Below are 17079 nucleotides of genomic sequence, written 5' to 3' on the forward strand. Positions count from 1 at the left end.
TCAGTTTTACCATTGCATCAGCTAACTTTTTTTTCCCTACTAATGTCATAGCCGAATAATTAATTTAAGATTTAAATTTTATGACCTTCAATTATGTTCAATTTGTGTGTATTTTTGAATATTTTTTTTAAAAAAATTTATTTAGTGAAAATTCTAACCGTATCGAAAACAGTTTGTGTTTGTGTAGAATATGAATGTCCATCGTCGTGTCACAATTATAACGGGGGCGTATGCAAAGATCTTCAAGACAAGAAAGCATGCCAAATATTTTGCACTAACGAATTTGGAGAAATTTGTGATGCATATTGTATAAATCACGACGACTACGACAACAAGGTTGCTTGTGACTGTAACCTACCCAATACATCTAGAAGATGTTCTCTCAAAAATAAGAATTAGTTATTTATTTCCTAAAATTTTAAATTAACAATTTGAAATATTATAATGAAAATTAAAAGTGTTTTTCTTCATTATCTGCCTTTTATTTCATTTATTTGAATTATTTTACAAGATTATACTACTAATTGCTTTTATGTTACCTTGATTGCTATTTACGACTTTGAATCACTTACAAATTATACACCAAGCATAATCACTCACTAGTTGGTTAAGTAAATAAAACCATGATTTCGTTTTAAAATAAAAATTAAAAAAACAATAATAATTCAACGAAATTTAGTTTTATTTTTATAATTCGAAAGTGAATTCGATAAAGATAGTTTTCTTAGTAAAACGCTATCTTTTTATTTTATAAATCAAAAAATATATTTTTCTATTAGTTTCACCTAGACCTATAATATCCCTGGAACACATAGGATTGAAGCTACATTTCTTGTTAGGTGTCTCTACTTCATCAAAAAATTGTATCGTATTTGTAAGTAAAATGATAAACAATTTGGTTAAGTAATATATTCTAGACATCCTTAATACAACAACATGTAAACTTTTTCTGAAAGTTCTTTTCATGAAATTTCTGACTTTAACATGAAAATACATCGATAAAGTATAAAATAGACAACTCAACATGAGACACATGCAATTCTTTTTCTATAGATATATAAATTAAAGAATAAAGCTTTGATAGTTAGATTTTTGTAAAACCAATAAAATAAAATAAAAAAGAAACAAAACTATATTATCATCTTCTTCTAATTATTGGAGGTTCGAATCTGAGATCTTAAGGATGAAACAGATTCGCCATTACATCACAATTCATATATTAGAATAGAAAGATTATTTAACTACTTTAACTCTAATAGATAATACTTTAATTAATGTTTGTCATAAAATAATTAATTTAAATAAGAAAGAAAAGCCAAGAAAATAAAAAAAAAGAAGATAAATACATGTAGAGATCATAGAGGTGCCACATCACCTTGTCTATGATTCTCTTTTATATTATTTTAAAATTATTATTAAGATCTTACTCAATCTTTGATTGGCATTTTAATGAATTTAGAATATGTGTATATATGTATATAAATTCAATATAATGGATACATCTTTTTTACGTATATAAAATTGAACATTTTTCAGTATATGATTGATTAACCTAAAAAAAGTGATAATCGAATTTGACTATTGATATTTATGTTAACTCTTTAATGAAAAATGTTCAAATTAAGATATTACTAGAGTTAATACCTCAAATGGTCACTCAACTATGTACTCTTCTCTCAGAATGTCACTCAATTTTCAATTTTCAATCAAAAGTCACTCAACTATGCATTTCTTTCTCAAAAAGTCACTCAACTTTGAATTTTAACTCAAAAGTCACTCAACTATCCACTCTTTCCTCAAAAAGTTACTCAATCTATTAAATTATTTTTTAATTAAAATTTATTGATATTAATTATTTATATAACAAACCAAAATTTTAAAAAAATAAAAATACAATTTAAACCATTTAGTGATCCACTCACCTAACCCGGCCCATTAAAAAATATGATATGACCCATTATATTTTGTCTTTAATCATAATTCAAGGTTTAAAGAGACGGATTAATTTAGGATTAAAGACAAAATAAAATGGGTCATATCATATATTTTAATGGGTCATATCAAAATATCATTCTCACTCACCTATTGACTTCAAAATACTCTTTTCATCCACCTATGGGTTCAAAATTGACCACTTATTTAACGTTTTGAATTTAAACTATTTAAATATTTTTTTAAATACGTGGTGCTCAACTATTTATTATAATTTAACTTGTTAATATAATTTATAAATCAAATCACTACCCACTCATTACTAATTAAACCCCACCCAATTAATAAATCCGCCCCATAACTAATGTAATAACAAAAAAGTTAATAGGGCTGTTCAAAATCAAATCGAAATCGATAAGTCGAACCGATAAAAAAGTTATTGGTTTATAGTATTGGGTTATTGGTTTAGTGATTTTGATAACGGTCTTGATTTTTTTTGTTATCAGGTTATCGGTTTTAACGGTTTGAAGTTTTTACTTAATGGGTTAACCGATAACCCGTTAGTAAATTAAATAATTATATTTATACCATTTTGTATATAAAGTCCTTGACTTAGAATTTAATTTCTTACTTTTATTTTGTTTGTCTCAAACACTTGGTTATTTTACAATGTAAAAGTGTTTGCTTTTGAACAAGAAGTAACTTGTGAACTCAAGTGCATGAGTTATTTGGTTTGTCACCTTGTTTCTAAGTGATATTTAATATTTTTTTGTGTCAAATCTTAACGGTTAAATCGATAACCGACCCCATAACAATCAAAAACTGATAAACCAATAACCGATAAGTCAATATCTTAATGGTTCTATAAAGGTTTAGCATCTCTACAAACCGACAACCAATAAGCCAATTCAATAAACTTCAAAATCGAACCGAATCGGCCGATACACAGCCCTAACTGCCAATGAGTGTTTCTAAAAATTTGAGGCGAAAATGTCTATAGAAATACATTATCATACATTCAAGTCCTCAATCAAAACATATTATAAATCAAGTGTCTAAATAAAAATTATCAATAAACTTAAAAGTATGTTCATCTTAATTATTCCTTCGTCTCAATCATGTAATGTTACTTAATAGAATAACTTTTTTAATAATAATATATATTATAGTTTTAATATTTAAAATAAATCATAAATGTTTATAACATTATATTAAAAAAGTACATGAAGTAATTCAAAATGTAATACTTCTTTACTTTTAATCATAAATTTTGAATTCAAGTTTGAAAGAGAATTCTATTCAAAAGTGTCCTCCTAAATAAGCGAATTAACCTAACTTTAATTAGGGGTTCGATTCGGACTAGAATAATTTTGAATGTTATTTTCATGAATCTGTAATTTCTTCGTGTTTTAGTAGTGTTTATGACGATTTTGATATTAGAATTGGTTTGTTAATTGTGTGGATTCAATTAGTAATTAGTGGATAGTGGGTTGGTTTATAAATGATATTAATAAATTAAATTATAACCAATAGTTGAGTGCCAAGTATTTAAACAAAATATTTAAAAAAAATCATTAAATAGTGGTCAATTTTGAACTCAAAGGTGAATGAGAAGGTTATTTTGAAGCCAATAAGTGAATGAAGGATAGTTTATACAATTTCCAATATTTTGAGGATATTTTAGGTCTTTTTCGTATAAAATATTATAATATAAAATAAATGTGTTTTTTCTTCTTTATCAGCTATTCTTTTTAATGTATAGATTAAATTAGTGTCCAATTCCATTAACGAAATTTTTATTTAAGCGTGTTTAAGAAATAAGAACAAAGATTTTTTATAATACTATTGCATTTAACCACAAATAATGCACTTCACTTTCTTTCATGGAAAATTGTATACAATAGCAACTAATAATTCAAATTAAATAATTGTAGTCGAACTTACAAATTTATTATAGTCGAACTTACTAATTTAAAAGTGAAACTTTAGTGGTTCAATTATTTAGTTCTTAGTTTCAAAATTATATTTTTATAATTTTGTATTTCAACATACTCTTTAAGGAAAAGAACAAATATACCCTCAAACTATTGTAAATAGTATGCATATATCTTCTGTCATATTTTTGGGATAAATTTGCCCTCAGACGTCCAAAAAGTAAAGCATATATGTCCTTTACTGTAACGGAGACTAAATAAGGGCACGTGACGCAAATTAAAAATAAATTCTCTTTTTCAGAAAATAATCTAATTTAATTTCAACTATGTAAGAAATCCTAAAATAGAATTTTAATTAAAAGTTTATAATATTTCTGATGATTAATTGACAATTTTTTTGAAAAAAAAAATCCAGTTTATTATATTTTAATTATCCAAAAAATTTTCAAATAAAAATACTTTTTAGAAAAAAATTAGTAAATTTCTATTTTATAACTAACAAATTGTTCGAGAATTAGTTTTATTTACATATGTAACACCATGTGTGAAACACGCTTATTGGTAAAAAAAATAAAATACAAAGTGGACAAATTAACAACTACTAACACATGTGAAAGCTATTTGATAATTAATTTTTTTGGTAAAACAAATTAATACTAACAAAATTGTTTTTATTCTTTCAAAAATAATAATTGTCGTGTTCACATAAGGTGATCATTTAATCAATTTGATTGTATTTAATGAATATTTGGAATATCGCATTACTAAATTTAAGTGAAATTTGCTTAATTTATCATGTCAATATAAAGATGTTAATAAAAAAAACTCATTTTTATCTGATAAAAATATGTATATTAATTTGATTACTAGTTCATTTGAAGTGACAACTTATAAAGTACTCTTCTCTGTTCATTCTTTATTTTTTTACTTTTAAATTGACATATTTATTAAGAAAATAATTAATGTCGTAGTGACTTTATCATTTTACCCTTTTAACCATTTAATTGTGGATATAATAGGTAAAAAAAATTATCATTTCTTAATTATCAAATGAACAAGTAATTAGGGATAACTATAAAAAGAAAAGTAGACAAGTAATTAGGGAGAGATAATATCAAAATAAGAAATTGTTTAAATTTTTTACCATATATTTTATCAGTCAATCATTAATTGAACATATTGGATTTATGGAATATGTCCATGTTTATAAATGTAATGTTTTTCATAGATATTTTTTGTTGTTCAGACATCTTTAGTAAAATAATTATCAGATTTGACTATTGATATTCCGTCAAGTCAAGTCTTTGAATCCGTATTTTTAAAAGAAAAAAAAACAGTCAACATAAGGTCCAAACATTTTTTGAATATTTATTTGTCTAAAGAAGAAATTACATTAACAATTATATTGGAATAAATATAAGGTTTGCCTTTTATTAATATGTCAAAATAATAATGTCCAAATGAAGAATTAATAGAGATACTTAATATGTCAAGCCTAGTTTGTATATAAACATGAAGATTGTACACACAAAATTCACACATTATAGTAGACATTTTAATATTTAATTTAGTAATAGAAAGATGGCAATTTCCTCAAAAGTTATGTTGATCTTCCTTGTCATTTTTACCATTGCATCAGGTACCTTTTTTACCCTACTAATGTTATAGCCGCAAAATTGATGTATGATTTAAATTTTATGAATTTTATTAATATATATTTTTATTTTAAATAAGTGATTTTATACGTAACAAAAGAAGTTATACTATATGTCAAAAATACTTTGCCTAGATGAATTTTGTGCTACAACAAAAAAAAAATTGTTTAACACACTAAACTTCAACTATGTACGATTTGTGCAAATCTCGAAGTATTATAGTTATATTTTTACAACGTAACTATTAACTCTCTTAGTAAAGCTACCAAAAATATATAAATCACCAACAAAATTTTAATACTATATTAAAAAAATTTATTTAGTGAAAATTCTGACCGTGTCGATAACAGTTTGTGTAGCACAAAGTTGTCAAGGGACATGTAGCTCTTATTACAAGGGGATATGCAGACAACATCGTGGCGATAATACATGCAAATCATTTTGCACTGAGAGATTTGGAAAAGTTTGTGAAGCAAAATGTACAACAGATGACAATGAGGTTGTTTGTGAATGTGTCCTACCAGCAGATAAATGTCCCAAAAATAAGAATTAGTTATTTATTACATCAATTTTAATTTAAGAATTTGAAATATTATAATGAAAATTGAAAATGTTTTTTTCTTTGTTATCTGCCTTTTCAATTTTATTTTATTTATTATATCTGAATTATTTTACAAATTGTAGTATAATTGCTTTTATGTTACTTTGATTGCTATTTACTACTTATGAAATCACTTACAAATTATACGCCACATGCAATCACACTAGTTGGTTAAGTAAAGAAAAACATGATTTGGGTTTTAAAAGACTAATATTTAAGTCATATCATTATTTTATAGGATATAATAATATTTCACATGATTACTCAATTAAGAATATTTTTTTTAAGAAATCACTTACCATTGTTTTTATATTTTGAATTATTATAATTGTGTTATAAAATGTTGACAATATATTAGAAACAATATAGATGGAGAGTTGAAGGTAAAGATCATCTTATTCAATTGTGTTCAAGTCTTATATATCTCTTTATAATAGTGAAAGAACAATCCAATTTATAGATTAAAAAATCATCTTATGAAGTATCATAATAAATAAATATATTCTTATCTAGAAAAAAAATATGATTGTTTAATGTAAAAAAAACTATAAAATAAAACTTTTTTGCCCATAAATAAAAAAAGAGGCACTTAATTGCAAATTTATATGTTGTTATGTTGTGCCAATTTCTTGTTCTGAAGTCCTCACAAATTATAGTAGACTTATTTAGGTCAGAATTGAAAACTTAGTACAGCCATATCAAATTATGGGTTAGATCAGGTCGACTCAATGAATCTCACATATATTTATAACTCTAATTTTAAGTGACTTAAGTTGTAAAATAAAGAGTAAGTTTTAGGTTTAACACATATAAAAATCATATTTATATGCTATAGTTATAGTTTGTATAATTGCTCAGCATAACAAATTTTATGTTTGTTATGGCTATCGATATGTATATTTTGTTATACATATACAAAAGAAACAATTGTATAATTTGTGTTTGTATTAAATGAGAAAGAGGAAACATAAAAGAAAATTGGGCATGAGAAAGATATGAATTTGTATAATCATAAGTATATAGGACAAAAATATATGTATTTGTATTTGTATTTGTGTATACAATTTTTCTCTCACTTTATACAAACATAAACACGATTTATACATTTGTGTTTATTTAAAATGAGAGAGGTGACTGAGAGTGACGAACGAGACCTGGGAGAGGGGAGAAAGACGAATGAAAAGATATGTATACATACAATTTTCTCTATATACACAAAAATAAACATAGTTTATACATTTGTGTTTGTATAAAGTGAGAGAGATGAGGGATTGCTCAGCGAGAAACGAGAGTGGCGAGGGAGAAATTCAGAGAGATTGGTGATATGGCAATAATTTGCTACGGGATACAATTAAATCAAACTGTGCTTATAACATTTAATTTGAATCAATAGTTTGATATTTTATATTCCCTCCGTTTAAAAAAGAATGAACCTATTTCCTTTTTAGTTTGTTTAAAAAAGAATGACCCCTTTCCTTTTTTGGTAACACTTTAACTTTAACTTTCCATGCATATATAAGACCACAAGATTAAAGGGCATTTGGTAAATTTGATATAACTTTAATTTAGAACTACAAGTTAAAGGACATTTTGGTAATTTTGTTTAAAAGAAACAAATATGGATGGTTCAATGATTCAATAGGAAAATATCATGTTTAAGGTATCTGAGGGGGAAAACCCAACAAGTATTTAACCAATTTTTTTTTTTAATTATAACATCTTCAATATGCACATAATTGTTTAACCTTCTAAAAGAAGTCATGAATCAAATTAATTAATTATTACTAATTTGTAATTGAAAGATGGCAATTTCTTCAAAAATGTTGTTGATCTTCCTTATTCTTATTGTCGTTGCATCAGGTACATTCTTTTTTCTACGAATAAATTAAATAAAAAAATAATTTCCTATGTTTTAATAAATTGATTTATAGATGAATTTATGTTTGAACATATTTAAGAATCAAGATTTTACTATAATAATAAATAATAATTTGTACGAAGTATAAAGTTGCAATGTGCTATGTGAAATATTGATAGATTATTTTATTTATTTTTTCTTTCATAATTTAGAACATTATTATTTAACTATTATTATAGTATTTAAAATTTTAAAACGAAATAATATATCTCACTCTTTTTAAAAAAAAAATATCATTAAATATTTATCTACTTCATCACGTAAGAAATTCTAACAATTTAAATTTTATTTTATGTATCCCAAAATAATAAATATTTCACTTTTGTTAACTTTAAGAATCGAAATTGTACATTTTAAATAATTAAAGGTTATATGTGTATAATTAAATAACACAGAGATAAACACAGTAATTATGCAATCATATAAGAATTAAAATGGCTATTTCCCCTATAAAAAAAAAAAGTTCTTTATTTGAAATTAATAAAAATAAAAATACTACTTACTAATAAATACCTAAATTTAATTTTGGCCAATTTTCCTTCCACTTGTCTTGTATCAAAACCAAAAAATTAATTTTCAAATTCATCAATGCTTGCGATCTGAAACTTCCGCATCACAATCATTATCATCGTTACAATTTCTGCTATTGCCCTGTCATTTAGGTAATCCCTCTTTTCAATTTTAATACTGATCATAGCGGTAGAATCAAAGATTTTTATTAAAAAAATTTATGATTCAATTAAATTCCTTTAATGGATCTAAAGGAGAGATTGAGAATATGAACTTGATCTTAGATGGGAGGATATGGAGGTCGAAGATTATGATGGAGGCAATTGAGTGTTGTTTAGCTTTTTCTTATTTGTATGAATATTATTATTATTACTTTTCCATTTATCTTTGAATCTTTTATTATCTGATATCCTTAGATAGATAGGAGGGTATGGAGGTCAAGGATTATGAACAAGGTTAGCAGGTAGTTGAGTGTTGTTTATTTTTTTATTATTATTTGTAATGAATATTATTATTATTACTTTTTCATTTATCTTATTCTTTAAATCTTTTAGTATCCGCTATTTCCTTTGCTTTGATTTTCATATCCCATTATTTTCAATATTGATTCTTTGTTTGTAAATTTTTTATTTAAATTAGTAGGGGTTAGGTTTGCGTACAACCTCTCTACCGATTACTTTCACACGATAGGAATAAAGTCTGCGTACACACCACCCTTTATAGACCCCACACGTGAGATTTCACTGGGTATGTTGTCGTTGTTGTGCGAGAGGAAACTAAGTTATGCTTCTTTACTTTGTAGATTTGGTGACTTGGTTGAAGCAAAAATTGTTCAAGACAGGAAAGTTCAGATATGGTGAGTGTGAGAATTTAATGTGTGTTGATTATATAAATAGATGCTAATACTTCTGTTTTGGTATTTTCAGTCAGCGCTATTTAATTTCCATTCCTTCTTGACAGTAGTGCTGTTATGGATTTGTACCTGCACTTATGTAAAGATGCATTTTCCAGCACTTCTTGAACAAAGAACTGGGTAAGTCAACCAGATTTATCGTGTTTAAACGTCGTCATCTCTCTCTTTTATCGTCATTGTTGCCATTCAATTGTATGCATATAGACAGCAACAATCACTTTAGCCACTTTCTCTCTGTGACTCGCCCCAATCTCCATCGTTAGATGGGTAATGAGGAGGTTGGTAAAGGATGGAAGGAATTTACAATGAACTGAAGAAGATATTTTACGTCCTAATTAGATACTGTACTACTACTTATGGCAGGTTTCGAGGCTTCTTCTGGAAGGCTGCTAGAATAGGTAAAACTTATTTCCTACCATGCTGGTAATGTTGCTACTTAGAAACTGTATGCATTGATTTAATTTGTTTCTTCTCGTGTAATTGGAGTTCTGTTACTTTGGTTAAATAATAACAGTGTACGTAATTCTCTTTGACCAAATTGCTTGCAAGTTATCCCATTAATAATGCAACCGAAGAACAAGCTGTGGATTTAATGCTAAATTGCTTGCTGCTGTTACACATTATATGAGTGGATGTTATTGCACTAGCGCGGTTAAGTATTGTTTATGTGTATGCATAGTTTCTTTTTCTGCTCCTACTCTATGGTAGGAACTTTTCATAACATCTCTGAATAATCCATTTATCGATAAGTCAGGAGGCACATGGAAGTGCTGCTTATATGTAGCTAGAGAAAAGTGAACGAACTTGTGAACTCTGGTGTCCATCCTAGGATGTGTAAATGGGGGAAATAACATTAGAAAACAGGGAAATCATTTCTCTGTTGTAGCATATTGAATATAATGTCTTCTCTCAAGGTGTGGTTAACTAACTGGTGTGCTTCAACGTTGCAGGTGAGCGGCTGAGTCCTTGGATGGCTGTAGGCTGCTTGACAATGGGTGTTTCAATAATCTTCTTCTAAACTCGAAGAGTTGCTTATAACAAAAACTTAGACCTAGGAGCTAATTCTTCTGCACTTGTTTTTGCCTCCTCATTTTGATCAAACTTGAGCACTGAATCATTGTGACACTACTTTGATTTGGAACTAAGCTTTTGCTTGTAAGATGGTCTTTGTTATGAGGAGGGTTGAGGTTATTGATTCTGACTTTTGTGAAACACACTCCACTTGATACCTTTTTGTTTAGATACAAAAAGTGGTGTCTGAATCAGTTTTTACGCATCTCGACTAATTTCACTGATGTCTGCTACCTCCCATCGATAACTTGATACCTTTATCTGCCAAAAATTTGATGCTGCATTATATCTTGTTACTGATTATGTCATGTATATTATCTATCAGTTATAACAAAATTGACGTAGCTGGTACTAGAGCTTGCTTGTGAGTTGTGATACCAAAACCCTCTCAAAAAAGGGAAAGAAAATGATTTACTTTTTGTAACAAGCAAAAAGTAGGCGTTTGGCCTTCTAATTTGGGGCTCAATATTGAAATTTTGATTTGAGATCACAATACCAAATCACAAAATTTCTTAAAAGTATGATTTCAATTTCAATTTGTTGTTTTCTTTTTGAAAAAGAAAATAACTTAATCATTAGAAATTTTATAAAAAATAATCAATGTTTATTATGTGAAAAGATTATATTAAAGAATAGCGAGTTATTACTATTGTTAATTTATTGAACGAGTAATTTTTATAAAATTTTATATATATATTTGAAAATGAAAATTATATATATATATTTGAAAATGAAAATATGTATTTTATCTAATAGAACTTGCTTGTGATATCATTGTCCTTGCATTGATTGTTTTCCTCTACTGACCAAAGTGTAAGGAAACTGTCACTAACTTCATTATTGTCCTTGTTTTCTAACTTTTGCTTCTTCTTTTTTTCTGGTAATTTGGGTCTTGTAATAGAAAGTTAAAAGCTTAATGCCTCTAATATGACAAAAAAGAAGTGGCCACATTATCCATAAGCATTAAGCAATGAGTTTTCTCCAACTTCATTCTTTTTACTTCACCAAATTGGTGAAACTTATGCTTCACATTTGGTTAATTTGCCCCAACATGCAAGTCAGTAGTTGCTCACATTTTTTCGTAGAGAAGATAGTTTGGTACTTTTCGTTATAATTATTTTAGTTAAATTCAAGTAACTTTTGAACAAATCAATAAACCGTTACTCTTTGAATATCCAAAATGCACAAGAAAGGGGATTCAACCAAGTGTTCTCAACTTCTCATCTCAACTAATATAAGTTAGTAAGGCAATTAGGTGAACTGCCACTTCACCAAACTAACCCCTATACTCATTTTTTTAGAAAAAATAATTCAACTAGCCCCTATTTTCATATTTTTTTAAAAATAAAAAATTCTCCAAATATTTGTTTTTTTCACAATCTTTTTATTACACTTCAAAAATATAAATTGTGATATAGAGCTCATGTTGAAAAGCTATCCATGAACGTGTCATCTACACATCCTCAATTTCAAGTTGGGTGGGATGATTTTGTTATTTTAAAAAGAAACTGATTTCATTCGATCTTTAATTTAAAGAATTGTGCTCAACCTCCGCCCATATACATATATCTTGAAACATTATAAGAAATGCTCTCACGCTCTTTCAACTATTTTTTTATTATAACCATTTGTTATAAACAAAGGCTTAAAATATAATAGATAAGAAAGTTAAGGGGTTTTCGGATAATTCATTAAACATATAGAGTACATTATTATTTCTTCTTTTCCAAGAAGAATGATCTAATTTGACATAGAACGGAAAAGAAAAAAAAATTAACTTTGTGATTCTAAATTAAAGTCATGTCAAATATACCAAAATGCCCTTCAATCTTGTGATCTTAAACATATCACGTGAAAAGTTAAAATTAAATATTGCCAAAAAAAAAAAATCATTCTTTTTAAAAAAAACTAAAAAGAAAATAAAATCATTCATTTTTAAACAGAAAAATTACTATTAATCTTCGAAAAAACGAACGGTATTCTATTTAACTCATAAGCTAAATTATTTAGCCCCCTAATTTCATTTCACGTGATCCAATAAAAAAACAAAAAATAAATACTTTCTAAAAGTTTATTTTATTATTCGAAGCAAAATAAATTTCATCTATCTCACCGGTATATAAATGCTTCCACTCAACTTCATCAATGGTGGTCCCATTTGATTTTTGTGTTAATTTCTCCAACTCCCTCTTTTTAATTTCCTCTTCCAACTTAATTGGCCATAAATTGAAGTAGAAGAAAATCATATATTAAATTTTAAAAGCAAAGTTAGGTTCTTCCTTTTGTATTTTTCTGTGCTCTGCTAGTAATAGTAGAAAGTAATGGAGGGAAAAATTGAGGCAGCAGAAAAGGAACTACACAATAATAATGGGCTAATAAAATTGCAGCAACAAGGACAAGAGATCCAATCAGTTCATTGCGATGATGCCACAATCAATGAACAAGAGATGAACAAGATTTCTGCTGTAAGAGCTGTAGTTGAAAAACAAGATCCGTCTTCTAAGGTAATTGTGTTTTTATTTTAATATTTGTGTTTGTTGATTTTGTCCATGTTAAAAAGTGAAAAAAAAATTGAATTTTGTTTATAGACAGAGATCTCCACTAATTTCAAGTGTATTGAGTTAATCCCAAATTATGTTGAGACCCAACATTATGTAGTGCTCGACATGTGTCCAACGCTAATTTTAGATGAGATGGTCACACACTTCATTCTAGTATCAAAGCGTCTACCTCATAGACTTCAGCCTAGTATCAGAGCAGACAGAGATTCTGGATGGAATCTTATTCCTCGTGCCCATTATTAAAAAGAAATTTCACGTACTTGACCATGAGTGTATCACATTGATTAAGGAAATGGATAGTTGCCACTTCATATGGTTTTGATGTCATCCTATATGTTTGAGGTTTGAGTTAGGTTCAAGGTTCATTTTTCGTTTACACCTCAAAATTGTTTTGAAGGAAGTTGATGATTTTGCGATAAGAAGGTTTCTTCGAGCGAGGGATCTGGATGTAGACAAAGCTTCAGCAATGTTGTTGAAATACCTAAAATGGAAGAAAAGCCTTGTGCCAAATGGGTACATTTCACCTACTGAGATACCAAATGAGATAGCACACAACAAAATGTTCTTACAAGGCGTGGACAAATTAGGACGACCCATTGCTGTCGTTTTTGGGGGCAGACATATGCCGAATAAACAAGGAGGTCTTGAAGAGTTCAAACGTATGTGTTTTGTTTTGTTTGTATGTTTGATATCATACTTGGCCTGCTGTTCTTTGTTAAAGTCATTGTCTTGATCTACAGGATTCGTTGTCTTGGCTTTAGACAAACTCTGTTCAAGGTACACTATTGACTATCTAATACTCCTTGTTCTGTCACTAAAAAATATACGTCTATTTTTACTTGTTCAGTTTAGAAATCCAGAGAGAGTTTATCACGTAGTTCTTAACTTACCCTCCGTACTAACTCATGTCATTCATGTCATTTCCCAAGACCGTAAAATTGTCATTTTGTTTATTGTTCCTAAACGAGGTAGCAAGTCATTACTCGACAAGTAGAAATGGACGGACGGAGGGAGTGATTGGCAAGTTTACCCTATAATTTTTGAAATTATTAAGTAAATCGCATATCTTGATTAATCAGGACTTCACCAGGAAGAGAAAAGTTTGTGGTAATTGGGGATCTACAAGGTTTTGGCTATTCCAACAGCGATGTTCGCGCATATCTTGGGGCTCTATCCATTTTACAGGTCTACTTACCTGTTTTCATTTGAATTCTACCTTCTATACATACGATTGTACAATCTTAGTTCATAGATTCAAATCCTAAATGACAGTTTTAGTATTTTTTTGAATGCCTGTATGAATTTCTGGTTCGACCACTGTGCTTACCGAGTGAAACAAGTTAAGACTGTAAAAACTCTTGACACTACCCGTATATGTAAAGTGAAATCCTTTTCATATTTCGTTTTGTAATTGTCATACGTAAAGTCTCACCATATTATATCGTTCATAATCTTGAAATTTATTATTAATCGCAGGATTGCTACCCTGAAAGACTCGGAAAACTGATTGTGGTTCATGTTCCTTACATATTCTGGACAATGTGGAAGCTTGTGTACCCTTTTATTGATAACAACACCAAGAAGAAGGTGAGGCTCTAAATAGACTCTTTAAGTTGTTATTTGAACCATGTATTAAATCATCTTTTCTCTCAGATTACATTCGTGGAAAACAAACGACTCACAGAAACTCTACTTGAAGACATTGATGAAAGCCAGCTACCAGATATTTATGGAGGCAAAATGCCATTAGTTCCTATTCATGAAGCCTAAGCAAGTAGTTACAGATCATTATTATTCAGAGCTAGTTTACGAGGTGTTTCAGGTAATGCTCTCGATAAGAAGACATCAACATTTGTACTACGATCATACATTTTATATACATTATGCATTCGTAAACATCTAGCCATTATATAGAAGAGAATTGAAACATTCAACTCAGGCTTATAGCTCTGTTATTTGCTCTAACTGGCACAGCACGTAAGAGTCGAGTACTCCTAAATTTAACTACAGGCATCACTTGCAAAATGAAGTAGTCAATCGTTTCTGGATCATATAAACAACATCGGTAGCTTAGAGCCTTTTTTTTTTATAGCAATTGAGTTGCCCTCTTTGTGGATTCACTTTGGTTTTCTCGTTTTTGATTGAGTTTTGGTTATTGTTATTTGATCGGATTCAATTGAGAGGTGAAGATATAAAGTCCTTTGTTGCTAATAAATTCAATTAGATTTCGATATTTCCATCGTATGTTTGCTAACTTCTTTTCAATTGCCCTTTTGATTCTTATTACAATTGCTTCAATAGTATGATTGATGTTGGTTAATGGTGTCTTGTTTTCAATCTATTGAAGAGAAAAACTTGCTTGGAAAGTTTTTTTTTTTTAATGATCGTGGTGTTCGGACTAGCTTTTGCGCACCTCCACTAATTTCGAGGGATACCTAAAAGCCATAATTATGTACTCAACTTTTATGAAAAGCCTCCCGTTGTCCATCCATTAACTTATTCGTAGTGAAATTATTACCTCCTTAAATGATTGAGATATTCGTAGTGAAATTATTACCTCCTTAAATGATTGAGATGATGAGAAACATAAGTGGAAGGAAACAAACACTTGGAAAAATTACAACCCAATATATTTGGGTAGCTTATACTAAATATACATGAAAAAAAAATATGCAATATACACAACATATACCATCGAAGTGTAAGTTTCTCAAAATATTTGCCTAGTTATGCTTAGTTTAGAGAATTGATTAAACAACATTCAATTAATTATATAACCAATATATACAAGTGACTTTTGCTAACTATCTTTTCACTAACCTGACATTTGCAATTAAATCAAGACTCTGAGATTTAGGACATGCCATCATTAAAACTTTGAAACGTTTTTCAGCCTCTTAACAACTATTATTTTATCAATTTTTATTTTTTTTGTGTGTTGGTGGGATGGTCGAGGAACACCAAAAAAATTAAATATTTCGGAGATTCAAATTCTTTTTTCTTTTCAAACTTAATAAAATAACATTCACAATATAGTAATTAAGAAGGGATATATTTTCTCTCGATAGCTTTTTATGTCATATGCGGACCAATTAACCAAATATATCTTTTTAGTAAAATATTATAACTCTATCTAATTTATCATCATCGTAATTTGCAATTAAATATATTAAAACTTTTAGTCAAAGGAATTGTGGTGAATTTTTTCTTTTTATTTATTATTATGAGAAGAGACAAAAGCAAAGAAATTAAAGCTGGATATTCAATTCGGCGAATCTAATGCAATGACTCTCTGCAACACAGCGACAAAATTTTATAAAAAATTCGTACACTGCTCTAACAGTACGTGTCATCATTTCATTGGTCCAAATGTTTAGTCCTAAGGTTGACCACATCTTTCTTATTCAGTACGAATATTTTATGTATAAAATACTCTGTTATAAAATATATTTATTTTATTTTTTTGGTAAAAGGATATCATTTCCAAATTAATATAGTTAGTTACTCCATATAGAATTGTACTTTTAAAAGTGTTAAAATATTTACTCTAGTCCTGATATAGAAATAAGCATATAAATTCACAACAGAGAAGTAGTTGAGAGATTAATTTAAATTATTAATGGTTCATGTATACAATAAGATAAATAAAAAAATATATGAATACCATACATATGTATTTTTATTCACTTCTCTTTGTTTGTGTTATTCCTTCTATTATCATTGTTAAATTTTGTACAATTAAATAGGCAGTGGAGGATGTAATATATAGTCAATAAATTCAACTAATCATTCCAAATACTTTTCGAGATAAAGGCATTTCTCGATCAAAATATTAATTGCACCACCATTTTTGAACTAAAGTGCATATTGTAAAGATATTTTTGTGTCAAATCATTAACGGATGACGTTTTGATTCATTTTACCTAATTTAAGGGTACTTTGATTCGTGTTTTACTCCCTTCGCCTCATTTTATGTGACAACAT

General features: G+C 28.1%; 2 protein-coding genes across 4 annotated transcripts; both read left to right on the forward strand.

Moving 5' to 3' along the window:
• The first annotated feature begins 8562 nt into the window (after window positions 1–8562).
• On the forward strand, window positions 8563–10664 carry LOC101243690 (uncharacterized). 3 transcript variants are annotated; one of them, XM_026030173.2, is made up of 6 exons: window positions 8563–8702; window positions 8967–9013; window positions 9353–9406; window positions 9477–9583; window positions 9827–9861; window positions 10414–10664. In XM_026030173.2, the coding sequence occupies exons 3-6, from the start codon at window positions 9404–9406 to the stop codon at window positions 10479–10481; spliced, it is 213 nt and encodes a 70-aa protein (XP_025885958.1). In that variant the 5' UTR covers window positions 8563–8702; window positions 8967–9013; window positions 9353–9403; the 3' UTR covers window positions 10482–10664. The 3 variants fall into 3 exon arrangements, with proteins under 3 accessions (XP_025885958.1, XP_004235850.1, XP_019068689.1); XM_004235802.5 differs by lacking the exon at window positions 8967–9013; XM_019213144.3 differs by lacking the exons at window positions 8563–8702; window positions 8967–9013 and adding an exon at window positions 8785–8901.
• A 1948-nt stretch (window positions 10665–12612) lies between these two features.
• On the forward strand, window positions 12613–15033 carry LOC101268667 (uncharacterized). The gene is made up of 6 exons (XM_004235801.5): window positions 12613–13038; window positions 13493–13754; window positions 13836–13872; window positions 14175–14280; window positions 14572–14682; window positions 14749–15033. Exons 1-6 carry the CDS (start codon window positions 12856–12858, stop codon window positions 14863–14865), a joined length of 816 nt encoding a protein of 271 aa, XP_004235849.2. The 5' UTR covers window positions 12613–12855; the 3' UTR covers window positions 14866–15033.
• The last annotated feature ends 2046 nt before the right edge of the window (window positions 15034–17079 follow it).

This window comes from Solanum lycopersicum, chromosome 3 (assembly GCF_036512215.1).
Source record: "Solanum lycopersicum chromosome 3, SLM_r2.1".
Lineage (NCBI taxonomy): Eukaryota > Viridiplantae > Streptophyta > Magnoliopsida > Solanales > Solanaceae > Solanum > Solanum lycopersicum.